The sequence below is a fragment of the Brassica napus genome, chromosome C7 (assembly GCF_020379485.1).
Source record: "Brassica napus cultivar Da-Ae chromosome C7, Da-Ae, whole genome shotgun sequence".
Classification (NCBI taxonomy): domain Eukaryota; kingdom Viridiplantae; phylum Streptophyta; class Magnoliopsida; order Brassicales; family Brassicaceae; genus Brassica; species Brassica napus.
In genome coordinates, this window is record NC_063450.1 from 41,615,425 (window position 1) to 41,631,771 (window position 16,347).

At 37.4% G+C, this 16,347-nt stretch overlaps 4 protein-coding genes across 6 annotated transcripts; 3 read left to right on the forward strand and 1 right to left on the reverse strand.

Moving 5' to 3' along the window:
* Positions 1 to 539: 539 nt before the first annotated feature.
* LOC106409227 (DNA replication complex GINS protein SLD5) lies at positions 540 to 1,971 on the forward strand. The gene is made up of 6 exons (XM_013849888.3): positions 540 to 800; positions 927 to 1,049; positions 1,151 to 1,233; positions 1,321 to 1,430; positions 1,538 to 1,610; positions 1,695 to 1,971. The coding sequence occupies exons 1-6, from the start codon at positions 636 to 638 to the stop codon at positions 1,798 to 1,800; spliced, it is 660 nt and encodes a 219-aa protein (XP_013705342.2). The 5' UTR covers positions 540 to 635; the 3' UTR covers positions 1,801 to 1,971.
* Positions 1,972 to 2,203: 232 nt separating this feature from the next.
* On the forward strand, positions 2,204 to 3,586 carry LOC106407125. Of its 3 annotated transcripts, none has more exons than XM_048762216.1 (3): positions 2,204 to 2,326; positions 2,781 to 3,152; positions 3,419 to 3,586. In XM_048762216.1, exons 2-3 carry the CDS (start codon positions 2,936 to 2,938, stop codon positions 3,442 to 3,444), a joined length of 243 nt encoding a protein of 80 aa, XP_048618173.1. In that variant the 5' UTR covers positions 2,204 to 2,326; positions 2,781 to 2,935; the 3' UTR covers positions 3,445 to 3,586. The 3 variants fall into 3 exon arrangements, with proteins under 3 accessions (XP_048618173.1, XP_013703376.1, XP_048618174.1); XM_013847922.3 differs by having other exon boundaries at positions 2,211 to 2,372; XM_048762217.1 differs by having other exon boundaries at positions 2,279 to 2,380.
* A 470-nt stretch (positions 3,587 to 4,056) lies between these two features.
* On the forward strand, positions 4,057 to 7,643 carry LOC106410415 (probable histone-arginine methyltransferase 1.4). Its single transcript, XM_013850904.3, has 15 exons — positions 4,057 to 4,411; positions 4,538 to 4,600; positions 4,760 to 4,862; positions 5,077 to 5,220; positions 5,380 to 5,483; positions 5,572 to 5,670; positions 5,748 to 5,817; positions 5,937 to 6,033; positions 6,097 to 6,151; positions 6,258 to 6,341; positions 6,418 to 6,495; positions 6,661 to 6,764; positions 6,866 to 7,038; positions 7,123 to 7,262; positions 7,360 to 7,643. The coding sequence occupies exons 1-15, from the start codon at positions 4,226 to 4,228 to the stop codon at positions 7,429 to 7,431; spliced, it is 1,572 nt and encodes a 523-aa protein (XP_013706358.2). The 5' UTR covers positions 4,057 to 4,225; the 3' UTR covers positions 7,432 to 7,643.
* An 83-nt stretch (positions 7,644 to 7,726) lies between these two features.
* On the reverse strand, positions 7,727 to 15,006 carry LOC106410416 (isoleucine--tRNA ligase, chloroplastic/mitochondrial-like). The gene is made up of 22 exons (XM_048762215.1): positions 14,756 to 15,006; positions 13,991 to 14,189; positions 13,766 to 13,920; positions 13,588 to 13,689; positions 13,402 to 13,471; positions 13,168 to 13,280; positions 12,952 to 13,020; positions 12,703 to 12,810; positions 12,260 to 12,404; positions 11,839 to 12,070; positions 11,463 to 11,749; positions 11,222 to 11,358; positions 10,841 to 10,988; positions 10,584 to 10,715; positions 10,364 to 10,492; positions 10,128 to 10,255; positions 9,867 to 10,031; positions 9,606 to 9,731; positions 9,140 to 9,213; positions 8,789 to 9,038; positions 8,362 to 8,541; positions 7,727 to 8,084 (listed from the first exon to the last, which is right to left on the reverse strand). Exons 1-22 carry the CDS (start codon positions 14,834 to 14,836, stop codon positions 7,839 to 7,841), a joined length of 3,276 nt encoding a protein of 1,091 aa, XP_048618172.1. The 5' UTR covers positions 14,837 to 15,006; the 3' UTR covers positions 7,727 to 7,838.
* Positions 15,007 to 16,347: the final 1,341 nt, after the last annotated feature.

The following is a 16,347-nucleotide window of genomic DNA, read 5'->3' on the forward strand; positions in this document are numbered from 1 at the left end:
GTTTGTGGTGGTCATTGACTGAAAACCTCGTGCGAGTCATGACAAATGGATCAACTAGTGGACTTGTACAACTCTACATTGTTTGCATGCAAATTTTCATAAACATCATTTGGTTTGTAAAATTTCCAATTAACAAATGATAGAGGGAGTAATTGGAATGAGTTGTAGCTTTATGCTTTTAGTTGTAGAATTTAAGCTATAAATTTATTTGATGTAGATTATTTTGCTATAGTTTTGTAAAACACTATCTTTTAGCTCTGAAAATAAAATTTTTTACGGCCATAAAATAATTTTGTAGAGATTTTTTTGCTGTGAGATTTTTAAAGAAATAAAAGTTCGATTGGTTGATATAAATGACTTTATACTAAATTTTGGCTGTTTGGAACATCTACAGCCGCAGCGAATATAGTTTTTTAAATTGTTTGATTCTTGTGGTGACATTATAGGACACTCAAATACTGTATGGGCTAAGCCCATTATCACCGTAAAGCCCAACACGAGCCCTTAAGTTTGGCGCCGAATCCACGGTCGTATGTTTTCTATTTACCGCTCTATTCAGCTTGACGCCATCTGAAACTGAAACTGAAACTTTTCAGAGGGATTATCAGCAGAGAGAAAGAGAGGAAACCGATCTAATGGCGTCGAGTTCGGATATGGGATCGGCTGATTTCGAATCATTGTCCTCTACCTCAGACGTCGAGCTCTTGAAGAGAGCGTGGCGTAACGAGAAGGCGGCGCCGGAGATTCTACCGTACGAAGGGGATCTCGTCGAAAGAGCCAAAGGGCAGATTGAATTAGTGGTAAATTCTCTAAAAGCCCTAATCTTTTCTGTTGGGTCTTCCTTAAAACCTTAGTTCACATGACGATGTTAATCATCTGCGTAGCAGCTTTTGTAAAGGTCTTTTATTGCAATTTTGTGACTACAGGAAGAGAATATTGAAGCTTATGTGGAAAATGGTATCGACCCTTTGGTTGTGTCGCTTTATCAGATGGATTTGGACAGAACCCAGTTTCTACTGAGATCATATCTTAGGGTTAGGCTTCTGAAGGTGTGTCTTCTGATTGATTTCCTTCTCAGTGTATATATATTTCATGAGTCTATATAAACTTTGGTTTTGTGTCTTCTCTAATGGTGAGTGTTGGGCTGCAGATAGAGAAGTTTATGTTCCACAGCCTCAAGTCAGAAGAAGCTGAAAGTCGCCTTTCTGAGCAAGAGAAAGTGTTTGCTAGAAGGTTTGTTTGTTTGTTTTTTGTTAAATAATTATCTGATTTTATGTTAATTTGGCTGGTGTTATGAGACATATGAATGAATGGTTGCAGGTGTGCTGATGATTTGGCAAAGCATTTCGAAGAGAGCGTACTGCGTAAGTTGCCTGAGAACTATCAGTCCGTTCTCAAGCAATCCCTTATAAGTGAAGTGGATGATATGGGTACTTTATCCTAAACCATCATGTTCCATCTCTCAAATTTTAGAATCTCAGTTGGTTTAGCTAGAGTTGTTTGTGTTAGTGATGAGTGTGATTGTTTTTTGTTTCAGTGCCGGAGCCGCATTTGGACACTTTTGTTGTTTGTAGAAGCAAGAGCCATTTCACTCTCAATCTATACGAAGAGTGAGAACTCCTTAACATCATTTTCTCCATACACAACCTTTCTTGTAATCTTAAGCTGGTTTGCTCTTTTTTTTTTTTTGGCAGAGGAGAGAGCACCCAGACTGAGGAGATGGACCGTGGGGATCTCTACTTCATACGTTACAAGATTGTAAAAGGAGCAATCGAATCTGGGAAGATGGACTTGATCTGAGCTCAAAAGCTACAAGTTACAATTCATTTCCGCTCAGAACTCTTTCCATAGTATAAGCATTATTAGCTGGTGTTACCATTGTTCTTGCTCTATGATCTTGAGTTGTATAGTGAATTTCTTCCATGTTGTTTTGAGTTTCCCCAAATCCCAAATGTCAGAGACTTAGGATTCCTTGCTGCTTGTGTTGTTGTCCCTAGCATAGCTAGGTGGTGATAATCATAACTAAACTAATTCACTGAAGTGTAGAAATGAGTTTTAACACCGGAAGGTTCAAAAAACAAAGTCTTTTGTTGGCGTGCTATGCACCACAAAGCTTTGATTGTAATCTGTAACCTTTCGAAAATTTTTAAAACAATAAAATCCGAAGAAAATATATTTAAAAATGTTATTATAAAACAATCTAAGAAAATCTTTTTTTTTTTGGCTAACAATAATATCAAAATATCTAAAAAGTTGCGTGTGCCGACCAATAAAAGAACAAAGGTTTAGTTGCTTACTTGCAGAGTCTTGAATAGAGAGCATAGAGGTGAGATCCCAGCAAAGTCTTCGCCTTTCAACCTCTGTGGTGGACTGTGAGTTTGTAACATTTTTGATCTCTGTGGAACTATTAGCATCTTGATTTCTTGTGTGTTATTGCGCTTCTTGAAATTGCGTGGATGAAGTTTGGGTCTTAAGCCTAGGATCTGTGAATTCAGTTGGTTTGGGATGTATCAGTTCAGGGATAAACAGTGACACCCATGAGATTTTAGATGAATATCTTCTCTGGTGAATTCATATAGATTTCTTTTTTTTTATTGTGTGTGCAAAAGTCATTGTCTTTTGAGCTTGGTGTTTGTGACTTTTTAGGTTAGCAAAAATTGGTGAAATATATCTATTGAGTTTACATGAGAGTTTGTTTCTTGCTTGAATCAGTCTGCTTTTCTTAGTTTCTCTTTGGTCTTGAAATATCAACTCTGTGTCTTTCTTTCTTATTTTGTTAGGTTGATTTCCTTGTCGGCTTTGGACAAGAGAGTGAGGTGTGTGTTTTGGACCAACAGCAAATGGTTCTAGTTGCATAAAAGCTCAAGATTGTGTGCCTTTTCCCTCCTTTTAAAACCCAAAAAAACTGCTTTAGCCTCGTCAACATTTGAAAAAAATGCATCTGTGGCCATCATTGAAACTTAGAAACTCTTTCAAGAGCACTAGCAAGAAGAAATATCAAAGGACTAACAGCAGCGGGCAGCATAGTCAAAGCAATCAACAGAAACTCCTAGAATCTGGCCCTGAGATTCCATCTGGTAACTGGTTTTATGTTGTCTGCGGAGATCTTGCCATGGTTCTCTCTTGCTGCTTCTGTTGTTTCTGCTGCGGAGGTAAACCTTTTCAATTCTTTTTTCCTCTTTATAAGCCATTTCCTCTTTTGTATATGTCTCCGGATGAAACTAGGTTGTAAAACTTGATCAGCTCCTATAAACATATAACTTAAAATGGAAATCATCCAAGAGATTTTGGTAACAGTAACTTAGGGAAATGGTATCAGTTTAGAATAGAAACTCATCTGTGGATTTTCTCTTTTAAGAGGAAAATGTTTCTTTCTTCTTTCAAATCACAGACTGGTTCTTTGTTCAAACTATTTCAGCTTGCATTGATGAGGAAGATAATTGATGCTAAGCTCCCACTGGAGGAGCAAGTGAAAAAATACTTATAGCTCTGTATAAAATACAGTTTCTCTCAAAATGTAACATATTGTTTCTATTGACTTTCTGAATTCATATATTTAGCTTTATACAATCAACTATTCCTACTATTAAAGTTGTCTGATTAGTGGTTACAGGACTTATTAGCGAATGCCTTAGTTATCTGCCACCACAGACACTTGTAATCAAATCTCAAAAGCACATTTGTAACTTGTTGGTGATTCCTCCTCCATTGCTTCCCACTATGATCAACCTCTATTGATGACATGTCACATCATGATAACAATATTCTTTTCTTATCATCATCAATCCATCATTCAGAAGTATGTACATCTAACTCATTTATAATAATAATCTAAAGATCAAATTCAATTTCTAATCTCCTAAGATAAACATGTAAGAAGAGCTGACAAAAAAAAACATGAAAGAAGTATTCAAACTTTAGGCCCAACATTCAAATGGATCTCATTAGACAGCCCAAATATGGACCAATGCACGTCTACCACGTAATAATATCAGAAAACCAAAAAAAAAGAAAGAAGTTTAAATACAAAAACAGACTCCACTATCCGACTAAATTACAGAAATACCCCCACAGAGTGCTGTTTCGCTTGGTCTTGTCGTGTCGGCTCAAGCTCGCTCCTTACTGTCTCCCTCTCGTATTTACTCGGAGCTCGTGAAAGCTCCTCTCTTTGATTTATCTATACATACACGTAGTGTACTTTTACGTTCTTTAGTCTCTCAAAATCATGGAGGCTCCTTGTATGAATAAGCTTAAGCAGAAGGAGTTCACTTTAGCATCCCTCACTGATCTCACCTCCTCCTCGTCATCTCCTGTTGTAGCTACGTTCTCCTGCGTTGATGAAGTCACGGAACTTCGGTTTCAGGAATCTGAATCGGCTGATAGTTTCAGTTTTGATCTTAGCTCCGCTCAGGTGACTTTCGATTTGCTTTCAGTTATCTTTTTTTTTTTCTTTCTCATATCAAGTTTGGAACTTTTCTATGTTTAATTAAGTAATGTAGCAAAGGGTTACATTGATCGTAGCTGTTGTGTTTGTCAGTTGTTCAAGTTGGGGGCGCTTCAGTTGGTCTGTGTGTGTGATAGTTCGAATTCCACTAAAGAGGTACGTCATTACCTCTACTTTTGTTCATTAAGTTTCCCTTTCTTCTCATTCTTCTCAGTGTTTGCGAGATTTGTTTTGGGAGATGATTTGTTTCACTTTGGTTACTAAAAGTGTTACCTTTATGTCTGATATACATTTTTTTCTGATTTATTTAACCAGAATTCATTTTCTCGAGGGGTTGTAATAAAGTTTAGAGATGAGAAGGAAAGCAAGGATTTTTGTGATTCGTTCGAGGAATGGACAAAGGATGCTGTTACAAAAGGTGCCTCTTTGAAACTTTTATGTGTTTTCATGTTTTTCTTTCAGAAAAAAAAAAAGGTCGTAGATGCATTTGACCTTTATATAAGTGATGTGTATCTTTCAACGTTTATTTATATGTATATTTGCTATCTTCCTTTATCTTTATGATTCACAGTGTATTCACGACTGTTGCTCGTAATCATTCCTTGACAGCTTCTCATTCTTTCTGTTTCTAGGATCATGCTTGCCGAACGGAACAGTTTCATATAGTTCAAGCAAGTTTGACAATAAGATAGAGGCTGCCTCAGCCAAAATGTATTTCCATTACTATGGGCAACTTCTACATCAGCAAAACATGCTACAGGATTATGTGAGGACTGGTAAGACGTCTGGCCTTTATGCATAGGTTACCTCAAATTTTTTTAATGTATGTTTGGGCTGGGGAGGATGAGAATCTATCAAAGTTGGAATTTATGTAGTTTCTTCACAAAGATATTTGACTTATGATAGCTCTTTTTACGCCATGTTACTGTCTTTAGGTACTTATCATGCTGCAGTCATGGAGAATCGTTCAGACTTTTCAGGCCGTGTTGTGGTCGATGTGGGTGCTGGAAGTGGCATTTTGTCAATGTTTGCTGCACTGGTATGCAAATATTTAAGAAACTTCGGCCCCAAAACTTTCTAGAATCTGCATTGTGATTCCGTTTTTCTAATAAGTGTCCATTGTTTAGGCTGGTGCCAAGCACGTGTATGCTGTGGAAGCGTCAGAGATGGCTGATTATGCCCGTAAGCTGATCGCTGGAAACCCATTGCTTGCTGAACGGATCACGGTAAGACGTGTAGTCCAGTTTTGCTAGTACATTTTTCATGTTTCTCATCTTCTTTACGTTGGCTGGCGCAAGTGTAGGTCATCAAGGGAAAAATTGAGGATGTTGAGTTGCCTGAGAAGGCTGATGTTTTGATCTCTGAACCAATGGGTATGTGCTTCAGAGATGGATTCTTTTCACATACCGTTCATGAAAACTAAAATCTTTCAGAAGGCAAACTTCGAACCTTTCTGATTTGAAGTCTTATCATAAATGATATGTGCTTGTAGGCACCTTATTGGTCAATGAGAGGATGTTGGAAACATATGTTATTGCTAGGGACCGTTTTCTGTCTCCAAACGGAAAAATGTTTCCAACAGTCGGAAGGTAAAGCTGATCTTCGGTAGCATTACTTTTCTAATTCATAAAAATCATTCTTTCTCATTGCAGGATCCACATGGCACCTTTCGCCGATGAATTCTTATTTATTGAAATGGCAAATAAGGTACATACTACGCATCTTATAAGGAAGATTATGTCTGAAAATGCTCATGGCTGAGTTAGCATGTGATATTAAGCTTACAGTAATTAGGTTATCCACCTCTATGCAGGCTTTGTTTTGGCAGCAACAGAACTATTATGGAGTTGATTTGACACCTCTTTATGGATCAGCTCACCAGGGTTATTTTTCCCAGGTATACTCACAACCCGTGGATCACTGATTATGTTGTTTTTTCATTTTACAATGACTCATGTCTACTGATTTTGTAGCCTGTGGTTGATGCATTTGATCCAAGATTATTGGTGGCTCCCTCGATGTTTCATGTGATAGACTTCACTAAGATGAAGGTATAGTTGCTCTCTACATAACACTTGGTTCAGTAATGTTTCCTTAACATCGAGAATTTTTTTTTGTGATACTTTCACATATATGGAACCTCAATTGGTAGTCTTTTCCCTGTTTGGTGAATGACATGGTCCAAACTCATTTACCGGCTAATTTTATTTTCGCAGGAAGAACAATTTTACGAGATTGATGTTCCGTTGAAGTTCACAGCGTCTGTGTGTACCAGAGTTCATGGACTTGCGTGCTGGTTCGACGTTCTCTTCGATGGAAGGTATCAAACCATAACAAATTTATACGTTCTTACTTGCACTTTTGGTTAATATACTTTTGCTGTCATACATGCAAACCTGATCTGCTCTATATATCCAACAGCACGGTGCAAAGATGGTTCACGACTGCTCCTGGTGCACCAACAACCCATTGGTATCAAATAAGATGCGTTCTCTTGCAGCCTATTCATGTCATGGCAGGGCAAGAGATCACTGGTAGACTTCATTTGGTTGCCCACAGTGCTCAGAGTTACACTATAAATCTAACTCTCTCAGGTCAATTTTGGCTCTCTTTGCATCTCTCCTTTTGAATCATATTAGCTTATTTCTTACTTTGTTTCAAATTGACTTCTTAAACAGCTAAGATGTCGGGGCCTGGTGCCAATCAAGGTGGCATCCTCCAAACATCATCGTGCAAACTCGACTTGAAGGAGCCTTATTATAGAATGTCTCAGCCGCAGGTATACCCTGTTGCACAAGAACCACCAGCACAAGCCCAAGTAAGCGTTTGTTATGTCCATCTGATTCTTGGAATTTTACATCTATACCGAAGTATGTATCAGCATTATAACATGTATCTATATTTTCTCGGTGCAGGACTTGCAGATACAGAGTGATGACTTGGAAGAAGTAGAGTTACTACAACAGAACGCAAACGCTCAGCTGTAGAATGCAAGATCCTTGCCATTGCTTTCATCCACGCCATGTCTCTGTACTTTGTGTTTGGTTTCCATGGTTTTAGCTCCGACCCATTCACCTTTTAAGACATTGAATCTTACGTATTTACGTTGGGTCCGAGTCCATTTAAACTATGGATCACTACATGGTTTTTAAACCTCTCTTAGGAGACACCAGGTTAATTGAGTTTTTGGTGCGTAATATTTTGTAAAATTGATCCTTACCATCGGATATTAACTGGGGCTAGAACTAGAAAGTATTGGCAAGACTACCAAAAATATTCCACTTTAGCAACTTAAATTATTATCATTGAGTTCAGTGAAAAAATATGAATTGGACAATGTACAAAGAGTGCATTGGGCAAATAAATTGTTACAGTACAAAAGCAAATTTGAAGATCAGTTGATTACAGCTGCAGCCACTGGCTCAGGCGGATTAGCAACAATGACTTTGAAGCAGCGTCCACAGAGAGTGGGATGTTCAGAAAAGGACCCGACCTGGCCTGAGTAGTTCCAGCACCTCTCGCACTTGGATCCCTCGGCACGTGACACACCAATCCACACTTTGTTCTCTCCATCCACATACTCTCCTGTGTGCTGCACACTGCTTACCATCTCCGTCTCCATTGACGACAATACCTCAACCTGTATACATATCCACAACAGTTTCATGGCTAAATTTCATAGAAATGTACTCAGAGGGTCCAAATGTCATCAAAAGGCTACTCTTAATCCATGGTTTTTCTATCGCACCAAAATACAGAGATTCAATTAAAATTCCTCGATTTCGTATCCATCTCTTAGGTGTTTAGGGCTCTCTAGAATGTCTTCTCATACATCTAATTTCTACATGATGTCCCTACTGCTATTATGATCTCAATTGAGCACAAAGTTTCCGATTCCCTCGAGATTTAGTGCTTACCTGTGATGTAAGGAATATGCGTTGCAGCGTGTCAGCTTCATTCTGAGCTTCACACATCTCTAATAATCTAGAAGCCATGCTTGCATTGGTGGTATGCAGATACACCTTTGCTTCTAAACTGGAACCGATTAATTTCCCATTACGTGCAAGCTCCAACACTTTGTTCACCTCTGTCCTCAACTGTCACACACGCACCATAAGCCTTATTAAGATCCTCATCACATAGCAGGCATCAATAAAATGTTGTCTTCAGTAAAGAAGTAAACAAAGGTTAAAACTAAAAGGTTATTACAGAGAGATAATGCTATATCCTAACTGGGTCGTATCCAGTAAGAAGTTAAGGAACTTTAATTATTAACTATAAGACGTGTAGATGGTGGAAATTGCTGAGAGTTTATCCGCTATGATTTTAGGAGATTTTTGATACCTCGAGAAGCCTTTCCCAGAAGAGAACGTCTTCAGCAGGAAATGAAAGCCACTGTTCGTTCAACAGAGGCCATTTAAGTTCAAAGACAAACTTTGCTGCAGAGCCATCTTCATTTCTGTACTCAAATGGGAGATTTTGCCAGACATCTTCTGCTAGGTGAGGTACTATGGGCGCGATCACTCTCAATATGGATAAAAGATGTGTTGAAAGAACTGTTTGACAGCTTCTTCTGGTAAAACTCGAAGTTCCCCTGAGATAACGTTGAATAGCACATACGTATTGCAATCAAAGATTGGTAAGCGATAAACAGGTTATAGCAAATGTCAAACCTAAAGAAGATGAAAAACTTACCCAGTATACAGTCTATCTTTAGCAATATCGAAGTAGAAATTTGACAGATCAACAATTGTGAATCGTTGTATGATCTGAAATAACGAAAGGTCACTTAATAACAAGGATCATCTAAAACATGAAATTCAGCCTCCTCCCCAGGTGGCGCAAGCATACCAATTTGAAACTAAATAGAAACTTCGCTCTCATAGAGAGATATTCTCAAATCTGAAGTATGAATTCTTAGATATATTCGAGATCCTAATCAATAAACTAAGTCTCATACTGGTAATTTATCTATGTTCTCCGTCACAGGCAAAGGCAAACATATGTGAGTGAACTAAATCATTTTAATGGGTTTTCCAGTTTTTAGTTGCTCTTGCCTATCTGCGACCCAGTCATAAAATGTGACACATTTAGAGAGACTACTACTCTGAGGACACTGATCAGTTCAACTGTACCAAAATAAGATGGTGAGGTTTAGTACCTGGAATATTTTGAAAAACTGGTAGTTCTCGTAACACTCTTGTATGTTCTTTACAACACTCTCAAGCTGGAAGAGAGCATGCTGATCAATGATGGCTAAATCCTGGTATGGCACAGCATTATCAACCTGCAAACAGCCACAACTTATATATTAAAACACTGTCGCCGATGCAAAACATAAGATAGAAGCAATAAATCTTGAAAAGTGGGGCAAGAGGAAAAATAATGCAATTCTACATAAAGTTTCCGGTCAGAGACATACTCTCCAATCATGAAGATTGCCCAAGAGATATCTCAACGTTCCTCTCAACTTCCTATATATATCAGACATCTGCCGAAGAATTTGTGGGCCAATTAGAACATCTCCTGTGTAATCTACACTAGAAACCCAGAGACGCATAACATCAGCTCCATAAGCAGGTGCGTCCTGGCATAAGAAGACAAACCTTTGTCAAGAAACAGATTGAATGGATCATAAAGATGTTTTTACATAATGAGCATGGTTGTTATTCCACTGACGAACCTTTGAATTTTTCCCTCCTTCAATGACCAAACGTGGGTCAACCACATTACCCAAAGACTTGCTCATTTTCATACCCTTCTCATCCAGTACAAAACCATGTGTTATGACGGCAGAATAGGGAGCCTTGCCTATATCCAATAATACAAAATGTTAAGAAACCAACTCACACCAAGAAAACTAAATATGTACAATCATCTGAATTTATAGAGGCAGTTATCACGGCGAGCATTTAGCACCTTTTGTTGCGATGCTTGTTAACAAAGAGCTCTGGAACCATCCACGATGCTGATCAGTACCTTCTAGATACACATCTGCAGGAAAAGTAAGACCCTCGCGTTTCCCCAATACACCAGCCCAAGAGGAACCTGACATACAGATGAGAAAGAAGTGGTGAAAAATAAGTTTTTTGGTGCTTTGTACTATTTAATTTTATTTAACATTCTTTTATTATAGTACCTGAGTCAAACCAGACATCCATTGTATCAGTCCCTTTTTCATAATCAGCTGCTTTATCACGATATTTCTCAGGAAGTAGGTCTTCCGCCGACATATACCACCACGCATCACTGCCCTTTTGGGAAATTATAGCTGTCCGACAAGGTATACAAATAAGGGTACAGGAAACCGATAGCAACTATAGCGAGCATGAATAACAGAAAAATAGCCTCTAAGAAACATCAAAAAGGAGACCATACTATCAATTTAACTCTTACACTTAACATGTTCAACTGTCTCCTCATTCATTAGGGGTTCTTTTGTCTCAACATGATAAAAGACAGGAATAGGGACACCCCACGTCCTTTGTCTCGAGATGCACCAATCAGATCGGCTGGAGGTCATGGCAGATATTCTGTTAACTGCCTGAAGCCAAAACATATCAGGTATCAAATTGAATTCCAAACAACATAACAAGCAGATCATAGAAAGAATATATAAGGCAGCTAAGTAAGAGGAGGACAAGCATGGATCAATTTATGTGGTTAATATGTTGTGAGTCTCCTTCTATAGCTAACATTCATACGTGATACTTTCAACCCACACACTCAGGCCAAAAGAAATCAACGTATATACTCAATATGCAGTTAACTAGGTACCTGATGTGGTATCCATTTTACATCGTTGATTGCATCCATAGTGGCCTTGCGAAATCCTTCAACCGATGCAAACCACTGCTCAGTCGCTCTAAAGATCGTTGGTTTCTTAGTTCGCCAATCATATGGGTATTTATGAGCTGCATATAAAGGAAATAAATCAAATCATCTTTTAATCTGAAACAGAGTGAATGAAAATTGTTTGCTCAAACGTTTGGCCAGAAAGCATCTGCAGCCAACTCACCATAAGATTCTTCCATGACCAGAGACATATTTTCATCCAGGTAACTGACAACAGCAATATTTCCTTCTCCAAGGACAGAGAGCCCTCTAAACTGTCCAGCTTCTTCAGTGAAATTCCCTCCATCATCTACAGGAGAGACAATAGGCAGTCCATACTTCAGGCCAGTTGCATAATCCTCCTGACCATGACCAGGGGCAGTGTGGACTAACCCTGTTCCTGATTCCGTGGTTATGTAATCACCCCCTATAACAACTGGACAATCCCTGTTGTCAGTTGGATGTGTGTACCTAGAACCATAAATACACGTTAACCAAGGGGTTGAATTTTATAGCATCACACGCAAAATTGAGGTTCCTTGTTTAATTTTTAATGTAACCTGCAATTTTCAAGATCTGCACCAAGGAATGTTTTTCTTATGATAAGCTTCACACCCCATTTCGCTTCTAATGCTGGAACAAGGTCGGTTGCTACAATCACGCAAAGCTTTTGTTGATTCTTCAGAACCTTCCCAGCCATTTTCTTTTTCTTCCCTGCCGACGCAGATTCATCTTCTGAGGATGAATGCACTTCGACAACAGAATACTGAAGCTTTGCATTCACCGCCACAGCTGAAAGTTAGACAAGAAGGTAAGGACGGAGAGTACTAGAGGATCTTATATGGCATCCAGCTACAGAAACCAGATAAAAAATGAAGAGTATGTATCCCTGCATCTACGTGGACGAGAGGTTGGAAATAAACCAAGTCAATAGGATCTATTTTGGCGGATGAGAGTAACATATGCTAATATGACACTTACCAGCATTGGCTGGAATAGTCCAAGGTGTGGTTGTCCATACTGCCAAGCATATATTAGGAATAAACTCATCTAAAAGGCTTGTTTTCGCTCCACCAACCAATTTAAAAATGGCATATATGCTTCTTGAAACATGACCCTCCGGATACTACATATAAAGGCAGAGACGAGTAAAATATAAGATAACCACGGTAACGTGTGGAATCATCTAAACATTCAATCATGAAAGCGGCATGCATTAAGAAGGGGGATAATATTTTCATTAAATCAGGGTTCATCGAGGATATATAAAGCAGTACTCCTGGGTCTAACAGACTACAGATCACATAATGGTAAAATGTATAAAAAAAAATGGTATAATTTTAGCTGACTTTAGCTCAGCCCAAAGATATCCATGGTATGTTTTTTCTTCTTAAGACTATTTGAGATGAAAACGGGAATTGTACCTCTAGTTCAGCTTCTGCAAGAGCAGTACGGGATGAAGGACTCCAGTGAACTGGCTTCCTACCTCTATAGATGTACCCTTGCAAGGCCATCTGGCCAAATACTTCAATCTACAATATGTGATATGCGATAAATTAATATGTAGATCCTTACAATATCAGCCTTTTGATACCTTGAACTCTTACAATAATCTTCCTGCATGACTATCGAATCCAGTACATAATGTGGGAGGTCAGAGGTTAAACCATTACCTGGGCAGCTTCATATTCCGGATCAAGAGTTAGATAAGGATTGTTCCAGTCTGCCCATACTCCAAACCGCTGTAAGCATCAAGTATTATGTCAGATGTGCTAAATGTCAATTGAATGACCAAAACAAATATCGTTCATAATTACAACGTCCTAAGAGATCAAAAGATCGTAATGACCGCTGCATTCAAAACAAGAACTTATGGGAATAGAGCTTACCTTAAATGATTCCATTTGTGTTTTGACTGTTGCTTTTGCAAATTTCGCCGCCTTTGCCCTTAGCTTCAGTGGTGTAAGTTCCTTTCTCACTTCCTGATCCAGGGACTGCAGAACTGAAATGTTTGACAGTTGCAGCCAAATTACTCAGATAAGTTATAAACTGGAAATCAACAAAAGAAAAGTTACTTTCGCATGGTAATGTTCTCAACGGTCCATAACCTATTATATACTTGCCTTTCAACTCAATTGGAAGGCCATGGCAATCCCACCCAGGAATGTACTGAACTTTATAGTTTTGGAGCAGCTGGATGAAGAAGCAGACAATTTGATGAGAGAAAAACTCATTTCTTGGATGCGTAAGGAAAATAGAGAACCCAGGTAAGAACTAAACGCATTTCCGAGTTAGGAAAGGTGAAATACCTTATAGCGATTAATGATATCCTTCAGTATCTTGTTAAGAGCATGACCCATATGCAGGTCACCGTTGGCATAAGGAGGACCATCATGAAGAATGAAAGTCCCCTGGAAATCAAACTAACTATCTCAGACACAATTTTCTTGAAGCAAATTTGATGTGGGAGAATTTTGAGAAACTCACTCCATTGTTATTATCAGAAACTCTCTTGAAGACCTGGTTCTCCTCCCACAGCTTCTGGAGTTCAGGTTCCCTCGTCAATGAATTCGCTCTCATACCAAAACCTGTCTTCGGCAAATCAACCGTGTGCTTGTACTTTCCTTCTTCTTGTTTTTCCCCTAACCAAACACAATAGCAAATGAGTGCCACATTGCATAACAGTCAAGTAAAAAGCAGTTAGATGCAAACCTCCAGATGCTTTCTTTGCTGCCATAACAGGCCCACGAGACCTACGCTTTGATGAATGACCAAACTCGTTGTTGGGCTGAGTTGAATACCGCGAGACATGTAGGAAAGAAAATGCCTTGACAGGAGACCTTCCCTTGGCAAGAAAGGAATCCAACGGTGTGGTTCTCCTTATATTTGAACAGTTTCTACCTGACAATACCTGAACACGGCACAAAGCACAATCTCAAACTATTTCCACGCAAAATAAAAGATCAAGAATTTCTATCAAGTGTTTTCTTTCCAATAAAATTCCTTCGATGACAGAGAGCCTGGAAAATGAAATAGTTTGAATTTGGTTATAGAGAGCTCCAAATATTATATGAGATGTGATGCTCGGAAAACCAGAAATCAAGTCAAACTACTTCCAATTTCTTCTTTTTCTGTAAAACTAATACGCTCTTATCTATTTCAAGATATAAACAATGGATAATGATCAGCCCTGAAGCCTCTGAAATTTTATCGAACAAGTGGTGTGCAATAGTAAAACAACACTAACTACTCGAAAAGACCTGAGAATTATATACCAACATGGCTACATTAACAAAGGGAGAACTAACCAAATCTCATAAACTGAAAATACAATTGCATTGATATGATGGACTAATTGAGAGACCAATGCATTTTTGAAAAATTGAGCTTGAAAGAAAGTCAATCACTTTCTCGGTACCCAAAACGAATGCAATAAACGGAAAAAAAGAAGGTTTAATCCTTATAAATTTCACATACTCTGTAAGATGAGGATTGCACCATTGCCATGGCAGCTGCTTCCCTCGGATTTCCGGCAAAAGATTTGAAGAAAGATGACATCTTCTTCACTTCTCTCTCTATGTCGCTTCGATTTTCTCACCTCATTTTCGTGCCACGCTAACCGGCAAAACAAGGCTGAGAAGACAAGGAAGGAAAAGAAAGGTCGACGCACTCAGAAAGGCCTGTGTGTGGATAAACCGTTGACGCTAAACCCAAACCTCAAAACTCGTTTTACTTTCGGGTTTTTTATCCTTTGGTCCCTTGAACTTATGTTTTTCCCCATAAATTCCCTTTTTAAAATTAATGTTCGGTTTGGTCCAAGAAAAATAAGTATTGGGAATGATTGGTTGTACTGTGTAGACGTAGAAATGTAAATGTAGAATTTAGTCTGTAGTTTTTACTATGTAGCTGTATTATATTTTACTAAAGCAAGATACTATAATTTTTAAAGCACTTTAATAGTTACTTTAAGAAAAAAAACAAAGTAAAACATAAACAAACAATGGTGATGATTGAATTTACGTGACTGTAAAATTTTAGCTGAAAAAGTTTAGATTTAGGTAAGTTGGTTGTAGTTGTAAAATTGTTATTGTAAACTTTTTTTGCAGAGATTTTTATTGCAGTTAAATTTGTTGTAGATGTAAATCATATGTTGTAGATATTTTAAAATAAAATATGTGATGTATATATAAGAAACTTATGTTTTATCAATTAAAATAATTTATATTAATATCTTTTCATATATTATCAAAGTTTACTATTATTTAAAATGTGATATGTAAATAATATTTACGTTATTTAAAATATTCCAATAATTAATAAACACCCAAAATTAAAATAAAATATTTATAGATGTTTTTTTATTATAATTATCTAATTTATTTTATATTATAGATAATTTTTTTCATTTTACAGATTCTACAGCGTGTAAATGAAAGATGTAGGGTATTTTACCTAAATAACATAAGAAAAAATTTTGTTTTATTTTTCTTGTTATAGCTTTAAAAATAAAGCTAAAGCATGATTGATAAAAATAAATAGAAATTTGATGTAAGCTTTAACTTTTAAAAATAAAGTTACAATATGATTAGTAAAATTTAGTGATTTAAAAATAAATAAAACTAAAGTATGGAGATAAATTCCAAACAATCACTTCTAATAAAAAAATAAAGTTGTAGAATCTGTAGCGAGCTTTAAGCATGATTGGTAAAAACAAAATAAAAACTTGATATACACTTTAACTTTTTGAAATAAAGCTACAACATGATAGATAAAAATCAGTGATTTAAAAATATATAAAGCTAAAGTACTAATCATTCCCAATAAAAATAAAGTTGCAGATGCTGTAACAATCTTTAACTTTAAAAGTACAGTTACAGTCTGATTAGTTAAGATTAATGCTTTAAAAATAAATCAAAGTTAAAATCCAACCAATGATCGCCGGTTCATTATATATATATATTATTGTTTTTTTGTCGGCTACCTATGTGAGATAAATCAAGTGGTGGCATACGAGCCGATTCTCCGAGGAGCATCTCCGTTTCTCCGAATCTGATTTATATGGAAAAAGA

Bases quoted from the DNA above. Each gene is read 5' to 3' on its own strand.
- LOC106409227 (XM_013849888.3), top strand. From the start codon at position 636: ATGGCGTCGAGTTCGGATATGGGATCGGCTGATTTCGAATCATTGTCC. The intron at 1,050-1,150 runs GTGTGTCTTCTG...GTTGGGCTGCAG, and splicing joins TTAGGGTTAGGCTTCTGAAG to ATAGAGAAGTTTATGTTCCA. The intron at 1,611-1,694 runs GTGAGAACTCCT...TTTTTTTGGCAG, and splicing joins ACTCTCAATCTATACGAAGA to AGGAGAGAGCACCCAGACTG.
- LOC106407125 (XM_048762216.1), top strand. From the start codon at position 2,936: ATGCATCTGTGGCCATCATTGAAACTTAGAAACTCTTTCAAGAGCACT. The intron at 3,153-3,418 runs GTAAACCTTTTC...AAACTATTTCAG, and splicing joins CTGTTGTTTCTGCTGCGGAG to CTTGCATTGATGAGGAAGAT.
- LOC106410415 (XM_013850904.3), top strand. From the start codon at position 4,226: ATGGAGGCTCCTTGTATGAATAAGCTTAAGCAGAAGGAGTTCACTTTA. The intron at 4,412-4,537 runs GTGACTTTCGAT...TGTGTTTGTCAG, and splicing joins TTGATCTTAGCTCCGCTCAG to TTGTTCAAGTTGGGGGCGCT. The intron at 6,034-6,096 runs GTAAAGCTGATC...TTCTCATTGCAG, and splicing joins ATGTTTCCAACAGTCGGAAG to GATCCACATGGCACCTTTCG.
- LOC106410416 (XM_048762215.1), bottom strand. From the start codon at position 14,836: ATGTCATCTTTCTTCAAATCTTTTGCCGGAAATCCGAGGGAAGCAGCT. The intron at 13,921-13,990 runs GTTTGCATCTAA...GTGTTTGGTTAG, and splicing joins AGCAAAGAAAGCATCTGGAG to GGGAAAAACAAGAAGAAGGA. The intron at 9,732-9,866 runs GTATGTCTCTGA...GGCTGTTTGCAG, and splicing joins GCAATCTTCATGATTGGAGA to GTTGATAATGCTGTGCCATA.